The sequence below is a fragment of the Buteo buteo genome, chromosome 19 (assembly GCF_964188355.1).
Source record: "Buteo buteo chromosome 19, bButBut1.hap1.1, whole genome shotgun sequence".
In the NCBI taxonomy this organism is placed as follows: domain Eukaryota; kingdom Metazoa; phylum Chordata; class Aves; order Accipitriformes; family Accipitridae; genus Buteo; species Buteo buteo.
This window is the reverse complement of record NC_134189.1, coordinates 25,549,079-25,563,571: the sequence shown is the minus strand read 5'-3', so window position 1 is coordinate 25,563,571 and position 14,493 is coordinate 25,549,079. Positions and strand designations below refer to the sequence as shown.

General features: G+C 42.6%; 1 protein-coding gene across 1 annotated transcript in view; it reads right to left on the bottom strand.

Annotated features, from left to right (window-relative positions):
- Positions 1-14,215, bottom strand: part of LRP6 (LDL receptor related protein 6) — a 131,127-nt gene extending 116,912 nt beyond the window's left edge. The window contains exon 1 of the mRNA XM_075051779.1: positions 13,874-14,215. Within this exon, the coding sequence (XP_074907880.1) occupies positions 13,874-13,928 (55 nt within the window). The 5' untranslated portion in view covers positions 13,929-14,215. The remainder of the gene's footprint in view (positions 1-13,873) is intronic.
- Between the last annotated feature and the right edge of the window lie 278 nt (positions 14,216-14,493).

Genomic DNA, 14,493 nt, shown 5'->3' with positions numbered 1-14,493 from the left:
CCAGAAAGCAAGTTTTTATTGTGCAACAAAACATACAGTTTAGAGATTATATTTCCATAGAGAAGGGGTAGACTTCTTTAAATTAGAAAGCAGAATCCTTATATTAAGTAGGTTTATTACCTTGCTATCTCCTTCCCTTCCTTGCATAATTTCCCACCCCCTAAAGATCTAAAATTAATTACAATAGAGCTTCTTGAAGTGCAGGTTGCTTATGATGACTGCATTTTTCAGAAGAGAGTATTCAGTAAACTGAAAGCGGTAAAAAAATAGATATGCAATAAAACCTTCTACTTTTTAAAGCCTGCATACAATTGTAACCTGAAAAATCTAATTAATAGCCAGCTCAATGTCATCTAATGCACTATAGGAAAGTGTGCAGTCAACTGGCAGAGCTCTCTCTTAATAAGACAGTATGCCCAGCACTTGAAAAAAGGTAAATCCATACACAAATGAGTACAGGTTCCATTATTATGTGCAACACGGAGCAAGAGTACCCATGCACTCAGCATGCACTGAATTGGAACACCAGGCATGTCAAGCATAATCACCAAGGCCTGAAGGCACTGCTGAGCCTAACACAACTTGCATTGCATAGGTTATTCACTCCTTGCTGGAGCTCAGAGCTGGCTGAGGAAGGACTGGAGAAAAAGTCCTTTTCATGAATGATACAAGTTATTTGAATGACAGCTCAGAAGAAACACAGCTACACTTAAGATGTGTAGTTTCATGCAGATTGATTCAAAGCCACAACTTGTAACATTCCGCAGGGCTGGCAGATGACGATATTAAGCTTTCCAATTTGTTGCGACATTCAGGAATGAAGCATGCATCACCAAAATAATAAAAAACAGGTTTGTTCCCCCACTCCCTCCAACCCTTCCCAGAAAACGCTAAGGCTTCAATATCCTATAAAACCCAATTACTGAAGTTGGCAGCATTAGCACCTAGCATCATCTTTGCCATTTATTTGACTCAAACAGCAATGCTAGAAGGAAAATTGTGGCAGAAGGTCCCATCCTGCTCCATATAACTCACTTTAAAAGAAGCACAGGACACTGAAAAGATGGCTTTCTTGAATAATGCAGTTATAAACTATACTAATAGACTAGGGGAAGAAGTCCAAGACAAACTCCTTTCAAAGCTAGGCAACTATCTCACAGTTTAAGTTATAATGGGTCAAATAGATACAACTCAGATTTTTATTTTTTTTTTAAGAAGTCAAAGCTGAACTCTTTATATATGTTTCTACTTCTCTTTCTATAGAAATCATAAGAACACATATTTTAACTGTAACAAACAATATTACATTGAAGAGAAGTACACATTTTTAAAAGTAAAAGAAAAAACAACCATCTTCGAAATCAACAACTGAAACAGTAGTGAATACTACCATGTCCTCTTTCACCTGAGATGTCTGCATGTAGTTTATTCTTCTAATTAAAGTACCCAAGACAGAGTAAAAGCTATGCTTGGTTATAAAATAAACTTTTTTTGTATCCACCAGCAGGAACAAAGATTTGCTTAGAGAACACAAAAGTTACAAAACCTGAAGTTTAACACATCTGAACTGCAACAAAAGTAATTTAAACCATACGAAACTCCAGCTGATAGTGGGGCACTGAGCCTAATTGCTTTTTAACTCTGATATTCACATAACACCTTCCCTATGCTTACCACATTTGATATTAAAATCCAGCCACTGCCTTTTTTGCCCTACCTCTACAACTAGAATTCTACATCAGCATCCTTCTCCTCACCACCAAGCTCCAGTTCTTGTACCAAATATTTCTGTTGGCTGCAGCTCTTGTCTCTCTCCGTAGCATACTGAAAGTTGCTAATACCCAAGAAACTTATGTCTGGTTTCCGTAACACTTGTTTACTTAAGTCTTGCTTTGTACATCTGATTTGTGAGCATCTGATACTGGCTTAAAAATGCTGCAGCCCACAGGATGCGAAGCGATGAACCAACACTAAATGATCACTTTACCAGCTAAAAATGTTTTTCAATTTTTTTGGTGTTTATGTGGCTATTTTAAGCTGTCAGAATTTCTCCCACTTTTCTTTAACTAGTCCAGAGGCCTTTTCCACAAGTTCCCGCTTGCCACCTTTCCTCTTTCAAGGATCCATGATGCCTCTGGGTGCCACTAGGTTAGTGTTACCTTCAACATGCTCATACTCTTTCACTGACATGGAATTTAGCCTGGTTAAAGCAATTAGCATCAGCTCATTTTCCCCAGACCTTTTCTTCTCATACCCAACCCCCACCAATGCTGTTCTACCCCCTCACTTAATTAAGGGCCCCTCCCCAAGCTGAATCAAATCATTACGTCAGTGAAAGGTTTGACTGGGTTAGCGAGTTGAATCGACTGAAGAAGCGGTCCAGTAAACTCCAAAACTAACATAAGGCAAGCAGCAGGGAGCTGGAAGGGGGAACAGCTCTCCCCCCTTTCACTGGCAGCCTGCTAGATCTGCTCAAGATGCGACTGCAGCCACATCCTTTCTCCCCGGCTCCACTTTCAGCTGTCGGTTCCCAATCTCTCTTTTGCGCTGGCACTAGCACTTGTCCCATACCACAGCAAGATAATGCAGGGAGCTAAGCCAGCAGAAGGCTACCATGCTCTCCCCTCCACCTGCCAAAAAGTAGTTTTTAGCCAGCCATCATCCAGCAGCAGTTCAGAACAAAATCAGATAAACATAAGTACTAGCACACCAGTGAAAGGAAGAACTGCATCAGCTTTGACAAATTAGTTGAACCAGTTGTTTGTGAACCTCCAATTTAGGAACAGGACCCACCAGACTAGGGGTGGCAACCTGCCCCAGAATCCCAGTGTGGCTCAGCCAGTAATACTGGGCAACTGCTCACATTGGAAAGAAATATCCATGCAGGAGTCCACTGGTAAAGAAACCTATGGATTGTTACACTGGAAGATATCATTGAGCTGGGAAGAGAAAACTCCTCATCTTTTAAAAGTCTTGCTAAATAACTCTGAGCATCTAAAGGTGAACTGATACTGCCAAGCACACTGCCACGAGGATAGCAAACATGAGGACTGGAAAAGAAGAGACGCGGTGATGAGATGTGCCAAGCAAATACACACTGTGCTGGATGAGGCACTGTAAGCAAGAAGGATTTGCCAGACACCTTGATGGGATGACATGCACCCACATTCAGCCCACAAGAGAAGAAAAAGCAGATAAATGGGCACAGACAACCAGCAAAGAGCATAAATTGCAACCTCCTTAAAAACATCCTATATGCAGAACTCCTTGCATGCAATACAATCCTCCCCATTCCCAAAATGTTCCACAGAGAGCCAACACAAGAAGATAAGAAAAACTCTCTGGACTGACACAAGGATTCTGGCACAGTCAGTTGTAAGGACTCTCCCTTCACTCCCCAGGTTTCAAATTTCTTCATCATTGCTTATGCTTATAAGGAATTCTGTATATTTGTTATCTGTGAATGTTTCAGTTTTGCTGCACAGTTTGGACGAGCAAGAAGGAAAAGGTTGAGGTAGCACTGGGAATAAAAGCCTGGGAGATTTGTACCAAATCAGAAGAGAGGCAAGTTGCAAATGAAAATAAAATTCCCCCAAAACCAGGGCCCCAGCCTCAAGAAACTTATACAGAGATAGTTTATATTTTCAAACAAATTAAAAAATCACCAGGAAACACAAAAGCGTTTCAGCACAGCAAGCAGCATGCCAGGATTTTGCACCAAGTGTTCCATCACAGCACCCTTCCTGATTTATTCCACACAATTTTTTAAAGAAAAATAATAAACTGACTTACTAGCAGCCCCCATTCTACCTTCACTGTGAACAGAGAGTTCTACTCTCTCTGAACCTCCTTGTTCTCACAAATATACTTGCAGGACATAGCAGGCAACCAGGACTTTGGTAAACAAGCATGAAGCAGCCCAAGCCTGCCAGAAAGGACCTTTTCTCCTCTTTTCAGCTAACCTAAAGTGTATTCCACATGCTAAAGCCATCCAAGGGCTGTTCAGATGGTAACTCAAGAAGTCACAGGAAAAGAACAGTCAGGCTTGCCAGTGAGTGAGACGACTAACCACGTCAGTGCAAAAGCAAAGACACCAAGCAGCAACAATGGCACCTGGATTCTGCACCAAGCTTCTACCATTAGTTTTGCAGGCTTTTGGCTAGACAGGAGCTGTGGAGACTGAAACATCCTGCAAAACTGGCTGGTACAAAGGCAGTAAGTCATCCTTTAGCCTTCTGAATAACAGGAAAAAAATTCTCTTTCTGAAGAGCTAGAAGGATGGAGGCAAGAGAATGAGAGGAAGAAAAAAAAATGGAGTACAGGGAAGGATAGAAATACCAGGTGCAGGCATAAAAAGCCAACAGACCTGGCAGAGTACAGCAAAAGCACACACAACTGAGGTACACCATGAACTCCAGCGTATCACAGGCAAATAACTTTCTGAATGGCAGGCATTGCCCATCAAATCATCCTGTTGGCAACAGAGCCATAGAGCTAGCAGCTGATTTCCAAATTATCACAGCATGTCTCTTCTCAGTGTTAGGTAGCACACTCACACTGATCCTCCGTCCATCTTTCCATAACATTGACTCTGCTACTCTGAATTTCTTTCCATGCACTCTCATGGAGATAAAACACACTACTTAAGCAGTTGACATCTTCATAACTTTATATGCTGAATCTATCTTGCTGACAACAACCTAGGATGAGCAAAGAGCTATGCTCCCTGGTCAGGCATCTGCTTGCAGCTGCATTGCCATATAATACTACCACCTTCTTCCATTACCCTGCTGCTTACAAGAGAGAGCCACAAAGTGGCAAGAAAATAAAAGTGATGTGGCAACAGCACAGTACGCTCTCCAGGGCCAGCAGCAGGCTCTGCAAAGCAGGAAGGTTCCTAGGGTTGCGTGACCAAGCAGTACCATGATCCATACTAACTGGAAGGGTAATGTTGAGGTCCTGCAGACATTTCCTCAGGTGTCCTCATAACCTTCCTTCAACATTCTCCCAGTTTCTCAAATAGTTATCAGAATAACACACAGCACTGCAGATGAAGCCATACCTGCCCCATGCACACTAGCAACACTTCCCTAGTTCTACTGGAAACACCCATGTTTAAATCAACACAATCTGTTTAATGAAAAAGTTAGTACGCTTGCAGAATGCTGCAAAGCATCTCCTGTCTGCAAGGTACATTTCTGACAGTTCTCCCAAGCATGCACCTTCGCTCATGCAGAAAAAGAAATCTTGTTTGGCTATACTGTACCAGTTAGAGTCCCACATCTGAATAGGGATGATATTTTGCAATCCGAACTTGAAGCCGTATGATGACGGATAAGACAACCTGAGCACACTGAAACAAAACACTACCCTTCACACCTTTTGGCATCATCGTTTCCTACAGCACTTCTACCAGTAAGAAAACAAACCAAAAGCCTCTATCATATCCCCCCATGAAGCTGTTGAAAGACTGCATTACTTAAGTCCCTCCACTGAATTAGAGCACCGAGACACAACATCGTGATGCTGTGACACAGGTAGCCCATTTCCCAAAGCCTAGGAAGGCTAAAGGCTGCAAGATACACCTTATACACCCTGGCAAGTTGAGACGGGAATGCTCCAAAGTTTGCTGCTGCTCTGGAGCAATGGCAGTTCATTACGTGTTCCAGCCTGGACAGCACATGTATTTGGGGGATGCACATCCAGTCAAGAATGGCCTGGGAGTGTTTGCCCTCAATCACTCCTGCCAGCTCACTTGTCTCCATAGCTGGAAGACCCTAGTTATACTGGCAGACACCATGTGGGAATAGCCCGAGCCAAGGGGTTTCAGCCATTGCTAATAGTTCCATGTGGACCAAAAAAATCCACACCCTGAGCAACAGCACACTGGTTTACCTTCAAACTAACAAACCCTTTTTCCACACTGACAAGAAGTTCATAGGCACTGAGCTACCCTTAGATGACTTTCAGCAATTTAGCTGAGCTGGCATGCCTAGTACTTAACAAATATTTAAGTCTGTCAGTTTGTCTCCTCAGGTAAAAATCAAAGCATCTTTTTAATTTATTTATTCTATTTTGTGGTTGGGGTTTTTTGTTTGTTCCGATTTTTGAAGCGCTATCAGGAACTTGCTGTAAAGTGTGAATTTAGCACAAAAAAAACCCCAACTGGAGGACAGAATAAAACGGAAGAAGTTGCCAGTACTGACAAGTACACCACAATAGTGACAGCCCTCAGCTGGGACATAATAGCGGGTCCAATTTAGGGCAGAAAGAATGGGGGGAGCAGCAGTACTGCCTTGAAGGTTTATCACATTTTCATCCCCACTTCTCTGCAATTCTTCAACAAAGAACGTATCAGCTACCCAATAACTTCTTTGTGGCATACTTTCCAGACCAAGCTTGGTGAATAGCATCTTTGTTAGTTCATCTATCATAACAAATATTGAGAATAAAATGAGCCATACCTCCAACTAGTAAAACAATTTCATAGATTTTGTTTCTCATGCAGGTAAAATACTTTCTTCAAGACAGTACCAACAATTTTGCAAAAACTGGAAGTTTTTCACACTGAACTAGAATATAGTTTTATAAGAAAATTGAAAGAAAATACTCACAGTGCAAGTTTAAAACAACCTTCCATCAGCTAAAGGACAAAAAAGTTCTCAAACCAAAATTACACTTCAAACAGTCAAATTCTTAAGACTATTAGGTTTACTACAGATTAATATATTAATTAACAATTCTGGTTCAAATGAACAGTTAGGGACTGTTTTTAAAGGGTAAGGAAAGATGTGCAAATACTTCAAGAATTTTTAAAATTATTGCATATTGCTTTTTTTTTTTTTGAAACACAGTTGGACCTATGTGATTTATTTTATTTTTTTAACTCTCAAAACCACTAACATCCCAGCTCTATTAATGTCAAATCTTCAACAGGCTTACACTAGATGTAGTAACACTTGAAAAAAAACAACAACAACAACAAAAAAAACCAAAAACAAAGCACACACACGCATGCAGAATCCATTGAAAAAGGTGAACGATCTCATCTTTCTCATATTGAATAGGACTTGTTTCTGGTAATCCAAAAGAAAAACAAACAAAAAAACCCCATAAACACAACCCCACCCAACTTGGAATTACTTTACTTACGAATTTTACCATTACCTAGAGTAAAGGCTAACTGTTGAGCCTCAGTTAAGTTTCTAGTTAATAAAACACCAGTGCATTTTCCAAATGCACATAATAAGAGTCACTACAAGGTTTACAAATTCCTACTCTTCTATTATACGTAATATTCCTACTCTATTAATCCATGTGTGGACAAAAGGATTCTTGGATTTCCAGAGTGTTAACATTCTAATTAACACTAATACTATGAGTACAAGCAAGAATTTTATTCACTGCTTTGACAGAAAAACAAAGGAAAAGAAGTCTGAAATTCTACAATACCTTACATTTCTGTTACCTTCCACATACCCTTAACTTCGAGAATTCAACCAAACACATCAGCTACCTCCTAGAAGCCTGAACTCTCTGGCAAGGGACAGAGGAGAATGCTTATTATTGAGGAGTTCTGAAGGCATGAACAGTTTAAAGCAAAACAACAACAAAAAACCCCAAACCAAACAAAACAAAAAACAACAATGACAACAAAAACCAAAACCATATGAACTGTTTTTCCTCTGGGAACAGATCAGGGCAGGGGGGAAGAGTAAGAGGACAAATATAAAGGAGAAAATTACATTTCTGTATCATAGAGAAGGAAAACAAAAGATTTTTGATTAAGAAAAATTATATAGCTAATTGATTAAGATTTTCTGTCTCAAATATGATCACTTTTCAAATGTGACATCAAGAGCTCACACATGGCCCTCATGAACAGAATTAAAACTATAATCCCATTTCTGCCACATTGATTATATCACGAGGGAGTAATTCTATTTAGGTAATGTGATCCTGTAACAAGATACTAAAAAAATCTTTACGAATGTTGCCATTTTCCATGTCTGCTTATATTAAAAACATTTCCTTATTGTTCTCTCCATATAAATAATGAAGCTCAAAAAGCATTCCATCTTTTAAACTGACATGCTTCTTTCTCCAAATAGTTTAGAACATTTTGCAAAGGAAGCAAAGTATTACTAACTAAACCATTGCTTCTTTTAACTTACACTTTGAATGGTATGTTCTTAAAAGTGTATTATAAATCAAATGGAAAAAGGTATTACAGTATTCCCATTCTATTCATAGACTGGTAGTTTTGACTCCATTTCAAAATTGGTGGGGAACTGTGCCAATTACATTGAAATAGCAAGGTCAGTAGCAAGATAATCACAAGGAGACAAAAAACCCACCCTATTTTCATAACCATTTCACAGGAGAACATACCGAAAAGGAGAAACACCGACAAGCTCATTTCTACCTGCAAACACCATCACTGTGTTCAGACCAAGTTCTGTCCACGTGGAGCAAATATCAAGCCTGTTCACATTGTGAATCTCTTGCCATAAATATTTATAAACTACAAGAATATCTACAGAGCTTATTGAAGGCTCTCTAAGTCAGCCTGCCTGACAAATACATAAATAGCAAAAAGTTACTTAATATTTAGGGTGCCAATACCCAGCATTTATGTGCAATCCATTAGAGATACAACGCTTTCCCCTTCCAACCACAAAATAATGACACAGCTTCTTTGTTTAGAGCACTGCATATTCTGTAACTCTGCAAGTGGTATATACTCTGAAACTACACAAGTGAGGTATACGTTGAAAAAAAAAAAGGTTATTATTAGAGAATGTGTTTCTTTCACTAAACAGCAATTACCCTCTAGAAGAGCCATCACTACAAAGCACTCGGCGCAGAAGAAGTGGAAGTACTCACTGCGTGCTCATCCTAAATCTCATGTCCACACATCGAGTCACCCTTGGTGAGCTGTAGTGTTTAGGTTCAAGGGCTCAGCTTTTTAAGCGAGCAATGCCAACTGCTTTATATGAACATGAACAGACCATCCCTGAAGTCTGCAAGGCAGTTGCATCCCCCCATGTCTTTCTAAGCAACTGATATCACTTACCAGTAAAAGTCCATCTGTGGGAAATTCCTTACTAACGTAAATTCTGCTTCACTGGCAACAGCTGCCTTCAAAGTAGGAACAGCCTCACATGCCATCAAAGAAGTAGGTGGTAGCAAAGAATTTCACCAGCCATGTATAGTTTACTAACCAAATCTCTCTAAGATGAGTGCGCTGAAGCATGAGGGTTCCCCAGCAGGAGAACTGCGAGAGAAGCTGAGCACCCTCCCAGGCATGGCAGAGCCACCAGCTCAGCCAGAAGCAGGAGCATGCAACAAAGCTTTAGTAACAACTGCATTTCTGGTGCCACTCAACAATAACGCATACTCCTCCCTACAGTACAAGGAAGTGGACTCTTTTGAAGAAGCCACCAGCAAAGCAACCCAAGTATTTAGCATTTCATAGGAAATTAATAACATTAAATATGCTGGGGACAAAGAATATAGTGTTTAAGTCTGCAGACTGGCTGCCAGAGTAGATGAATGGTGGCAGATCAGAAACTGAGACCTGTTTCTTGCTGTTTTCTTCCCCTACCCCACTCCCTCAGATGGAAAAAAAAAGAAAATTATCTTTGCTCTACTTGATTTGAACTAAAAAGTAAATCCCATATTACGTGCACTGCAGCAGATATTTTTGAAGCTGGCATTTTTGAGATGCGACATCATCATAAAGGTGGATTACAGATGTCCAAAGGAATCAGATTTCTCCAGCTCCCAAAGACAGAGTTCAAAAGGTTCCTATGCTCCAGATCTATCTTCCTGCAAAAAAAGCCCCTCTACCCATTCTACAGCTTCTAGCCAAATCCATTACCTAGAACGCGGGGAACGCAGATGTGATCAATTCACTAGGGAAAAAGGAAACCTGAGTATGGTTAATGCCCTTCTAACCGGTATTGGTAAGAAACACCAACAAAGCTTTTCACCTGAGTATCTTCATATAAACTCCCACTGAAGGATGCAAGAAGTCCATCATCTGCATACACCTCTGATCAGATATACACAGCTTCACCCCTATACCCAGAACTTCCCCATATCTTCAGTGCACCTTGCCAAAAATGCTACTCCACCTTACCTCCAAGACACAGCAAAAAATTCCATCAAACTTTCTAAGTCCTAATTTTTCAGTTTTAAAGAAAAGCTAAAGCAATCAGATAAGTGAACTATATCACAGAGCTGCAATTGCAAAAACTATTAAAGTAATGGTGGATTTTGTAACACCTTAGATCATGCTAATTTTAGACTGTTCTATGGAGAGATGAAAGAGGAAAATATATTGGAAATCACGGCAGACAAAGGCACACCAATTTCTGAGGAATCATACAATGAAAAAACATGACTCGAATAGAGTTGATTCAAGCTTGGGTGAAGAAATAGACCATGATGATTACAAAAAAAAAAAAAAATATTTCCATGTTTCATTGTCAAAACTTAAGTATCCTACAGTCCCAGGTGAAGAGACCCTTTGCCTGAAGGCAAAAAACATAGCTCCAGCTGCAAATGCCACACTTAATCTCCAACCTGAGTGCCCCAGAAGAAAAAAGCCTATTCCTTGTCCCCTTCTCTGATTCCTACGAGAAAAATAGGTGCAAACACCTCCAGTCATGGCTTAGCAAGTCTTGAACATTAAGCTCTCATAAACTACATGCAAACAAGTCTGTCTACAAAGATACAAAAAAGCAAAGGCGATCTGTTTATCAAAAGCAAGTAACAACAGATTAAAACCAATTAAAACAGTAACAATATTAAAACAATAACAATAGATTAAAACAAACCCCCTTCTGAACACCTAAAAGGGAAACAGTAGTTTTAAAATGCCCATTACCAAACGGGCATTTTCATTTCTTCACTGACCTTAAGCACAGAGGACTGCAACATTCAGTATGTCTGAACAAACATAATTTATAAGATTCTTATTCAGACAAGAGCTTTATGCACTGTCTGCATGATCAGGGTTTGAAACCAAACCAAAACAGCAATTGCATGCTGATTGGAGAGTTACTTCTGAAAGAAAAGTAAACTATGAATACTTGCAGAGGAAGAACTCTCTCTTTATCACTTATTAAAAAGTTGAAACCTCTGTTTCACACTTCTCTGTAGCTCCCTGCCAGATGTGATGCCACTGGTATTGCCTCTTTGCAACTGTCAATTATCTAACAAGAACCTGATTGGTTTCACAGCTGTCATGAAGAATACAGCAAAGCTGCCATGAAGCAGATCTAACCCACTCCCCTATACGTACCCTCAGGGAGCGGCTTCAAGAAGCACTTTTGATGGTCAGAGAGGAGGAAGCCCAATCCCCCAAATCAAACCAGGGGCTGAGAGAGGAGAACAGAGACCGGACTGTGATGAGGGTCAAGAGGTTTTGGGAAAGCAACTCCTTCCATCAGCCAGAATATGGAAGAAAAAAAAAGAAAAAAAAAACCAACCCTAAACTACAGAACCTCCACAGCAAGTTGTCACCACAGCAGTCCTCCAACAGCTTTGAAAGAAAGGTGCCTCGCCCTGTGCATCCATTTCTGGCTAGTAACAGCCTGGCTCTTCTTCAAGTCCTTATTAGTTTACAGGGCACTGCACTACCAGGTTACCGATTTTCTTCCTTTCCAGATCAGTAAAACAAGTCTACCATAGTTTCCTCAGACTAACAATCACAGTTCAGTTGTTGTAAACCTCTGTCCATTTGCTTTAAGTCAATGAGAACAGGGACGCTAGTTCTGTAAGCAGAGAGGATGCTGCAATCCACAAATACACACTATTATATTTTCTGAATTTCAGTCTCCAGCACTGTTGGCTTGGCATCCTTCACAGCACTGAATTCACAAACCAAATAGTGAACTTCATAACTTCACCTCTACTTTCATGTATAAACTTATTCATACTCATGCTGGCACTGCCTCTGCCTCATTAAGGAACTGCTGACACCTCTTCTGAACTCAACACATCTTACTTAAACCAATTCTACTTGTGTAGATGCTGTTTATTAGGGAGGATGCATGCATTAAAATTTGATTTTTGTTTCTTCAGAGTTCAGCTGTTCCTGCTGTATCTCTATCCTAAAGTAACAATTAGAAAATTACTATCGTGTCACAAACAGAAGATTACAACTCCAAGGAGGTGATCAAACAGCAAGAAACCATGAACACGGAAGAAACAAAAACGCTGTTCCAATACAAATGTCCTTGGAAATTGACAAAGATGAGAGATGAGAAAACAAATGACAGTCCAGATGGTTTATAAACTACGTGTTTCTTCAAAGTGTCTTATTAAGCATCATCAAGTATACAGAAAACTTGCAAAAGCATGCATCACTATTTCGAGATTAATTTGAAGAAATTACAGTGACAATATTATGTGACATGACATGCGACAGCGATTTCTGTGCTGTCATTTGAACTAGGTTGAACAGCAAGTTAGAGCCAAACAAATGGTTTATTAGGAACAGGTATGATCATTACTTAATAAAATGAACTAATCAGGAAACAGCTTCTCCCTATACTCCAGACCCAACTTAACTTTTGAAAATTGGGGTTTAACCACCACAATAGGAGTACGAAATGTTACACAGCCCATTTAAATAAGTGTACTTGTATCTTTCCAAACAGGATACAATATGGCAAACAGATGCATAAGGGGAAAAAAAAGAAAAAGGGTATGGAGGAGAGGAAAATTTTTGTTTTCCAGAGTACCGAGCAGCTGAAGACTGAGCAGTTACTTCAACCTAAAGCACTTTTACTCTAGCTTTCATCAAAACACACTAGTGCTGATGAATTTTCTAAATCAAAGCGTGGTTGATTAACTGTTAGCAATTAACCTCTTCCCCCATCTAGTATGAAAAAATACAAGTAAACAGCAAAATGATGGATGCAAACACCACAGGTGATTTCTTCCCAGAAGACTGAACACAGAGAAATAGTTACTGTAGTTAAGTTTACAGCATTAAAAAAAAAAATAATCCTCGGTTTTCTTACCAATTGTGGCCTATAAGACAAGAAATTTTGTTGGGGAGGGGAAGTGGAATAAAAATTCTCAGCTACTTTAAGTGACATCCCCTTGTAAGGCACTCGACTGCCAATTTAAAGCTGTATGAACATCCGTGGCAGTTCACCAGTGAAACACAAACTTCTCCCAAGTCCAGCGCAGAGCTAGCACAGCTGAGAGGAGCATTCATTCCTCTTCTCGCCAACTCCGCACGCTCACTTTGCTACGAGGAGGGTTTCAGTGAAAACACCGGTTCCCGGGCACTTTCCACCACCACCCCCCCTACGCTGAATACGTGCGGTTCCCCCCCACACACACACACCCGGCAGGATAAAACTCCACTCTGGGAGGGGGAAGGAGAGAAACCTGACTGTAGTAACAGCGGTATCAGCCTGACACTGGCGTGGCCGAGCTGCTGTCCCAGCGCTGCCTGCCGCCCACGGCCAGCTCAGGGGGTGCGGAGAGAGACGGGGGGAGGCGTGTGCTGGTTTGGGGCGGGGGGGGGGCTTGCGCTTGAGGTTTTTCTTTTAAGAAACAAACTTGAAAAACAACAATGGGGAGGCGAGAGAAGCGGCCGGTGGCCGGCTAGCAGGGCGGGCTGCTCCCAAGCACGGCCCGGCCCGGGGAAGTTGGTGGGGAGCCGGGGAGGCCGTGGCGGCGGCTGGGCGAGAGCGCTGCCCCCGCGCCGGGCCCCGCGCCCCGCCGGCAGCCAGGCCTCTCCCCTCCCGCACGCCCAAACATGGCCCCTCGCCACCAAACCCCTGCAACTTTTTTTTTTTTTTTTACCCCCCCCTCACCCCCCCCTCCCTGCCCCCGCCCCGCTCACCTCTCATCAGGGAACAAAAACTGCAGGCAAGTAGGCTGCGCAGGACGGCCCCCATCTTCCTTCCCTCCTCGCTCTCACCGGCGGGGAGGCGGCGGCGAGGAGCAGCACCTCCGCTGCCAGTTCATGCTTCCAGGCGGGCGGGGAAGGCTTGCGGGGGGCGGGGGGGGGGGGAGAGGCGGGGAAGGACGGCCGTGGAGATTCCCCCCTCGCCGGTCCCTAGCAGGCCACTTGCCCCGCCGCGCCGCTGCGGGAGCGAGCGCTGCCCTCCATGCCGGCCGCCGCCGCCTCACCGCAACCGCCGCGGCCGTTCCCCCATCCACCCCTCCGCTCGCTCGCCCGGCCTCCGCCTCCGCCGGGCGCGCACAGGCGCAGGGATACAGTCCTCCTCCTCCTCCTCCTCCTCCTCGGCCTCGCCTCCGCCTCCCCGCGCCGCGCCCGGACGGCTCCCGGCTCCCGGAGCAGCGCCCGTCCCCCCTCCCTCCCCGGCACCTCTCCCGTCAGGGAGGGAGCGGGCGGAGGGGCGGGGGCAGTGCGCGCTCGGCTTCTCACACAGGGACAGCCTCACACATAACGCCCGGCCGCCCCGCGGCTGACAAAAGCCCGGCGGGGTCCGTAACCCG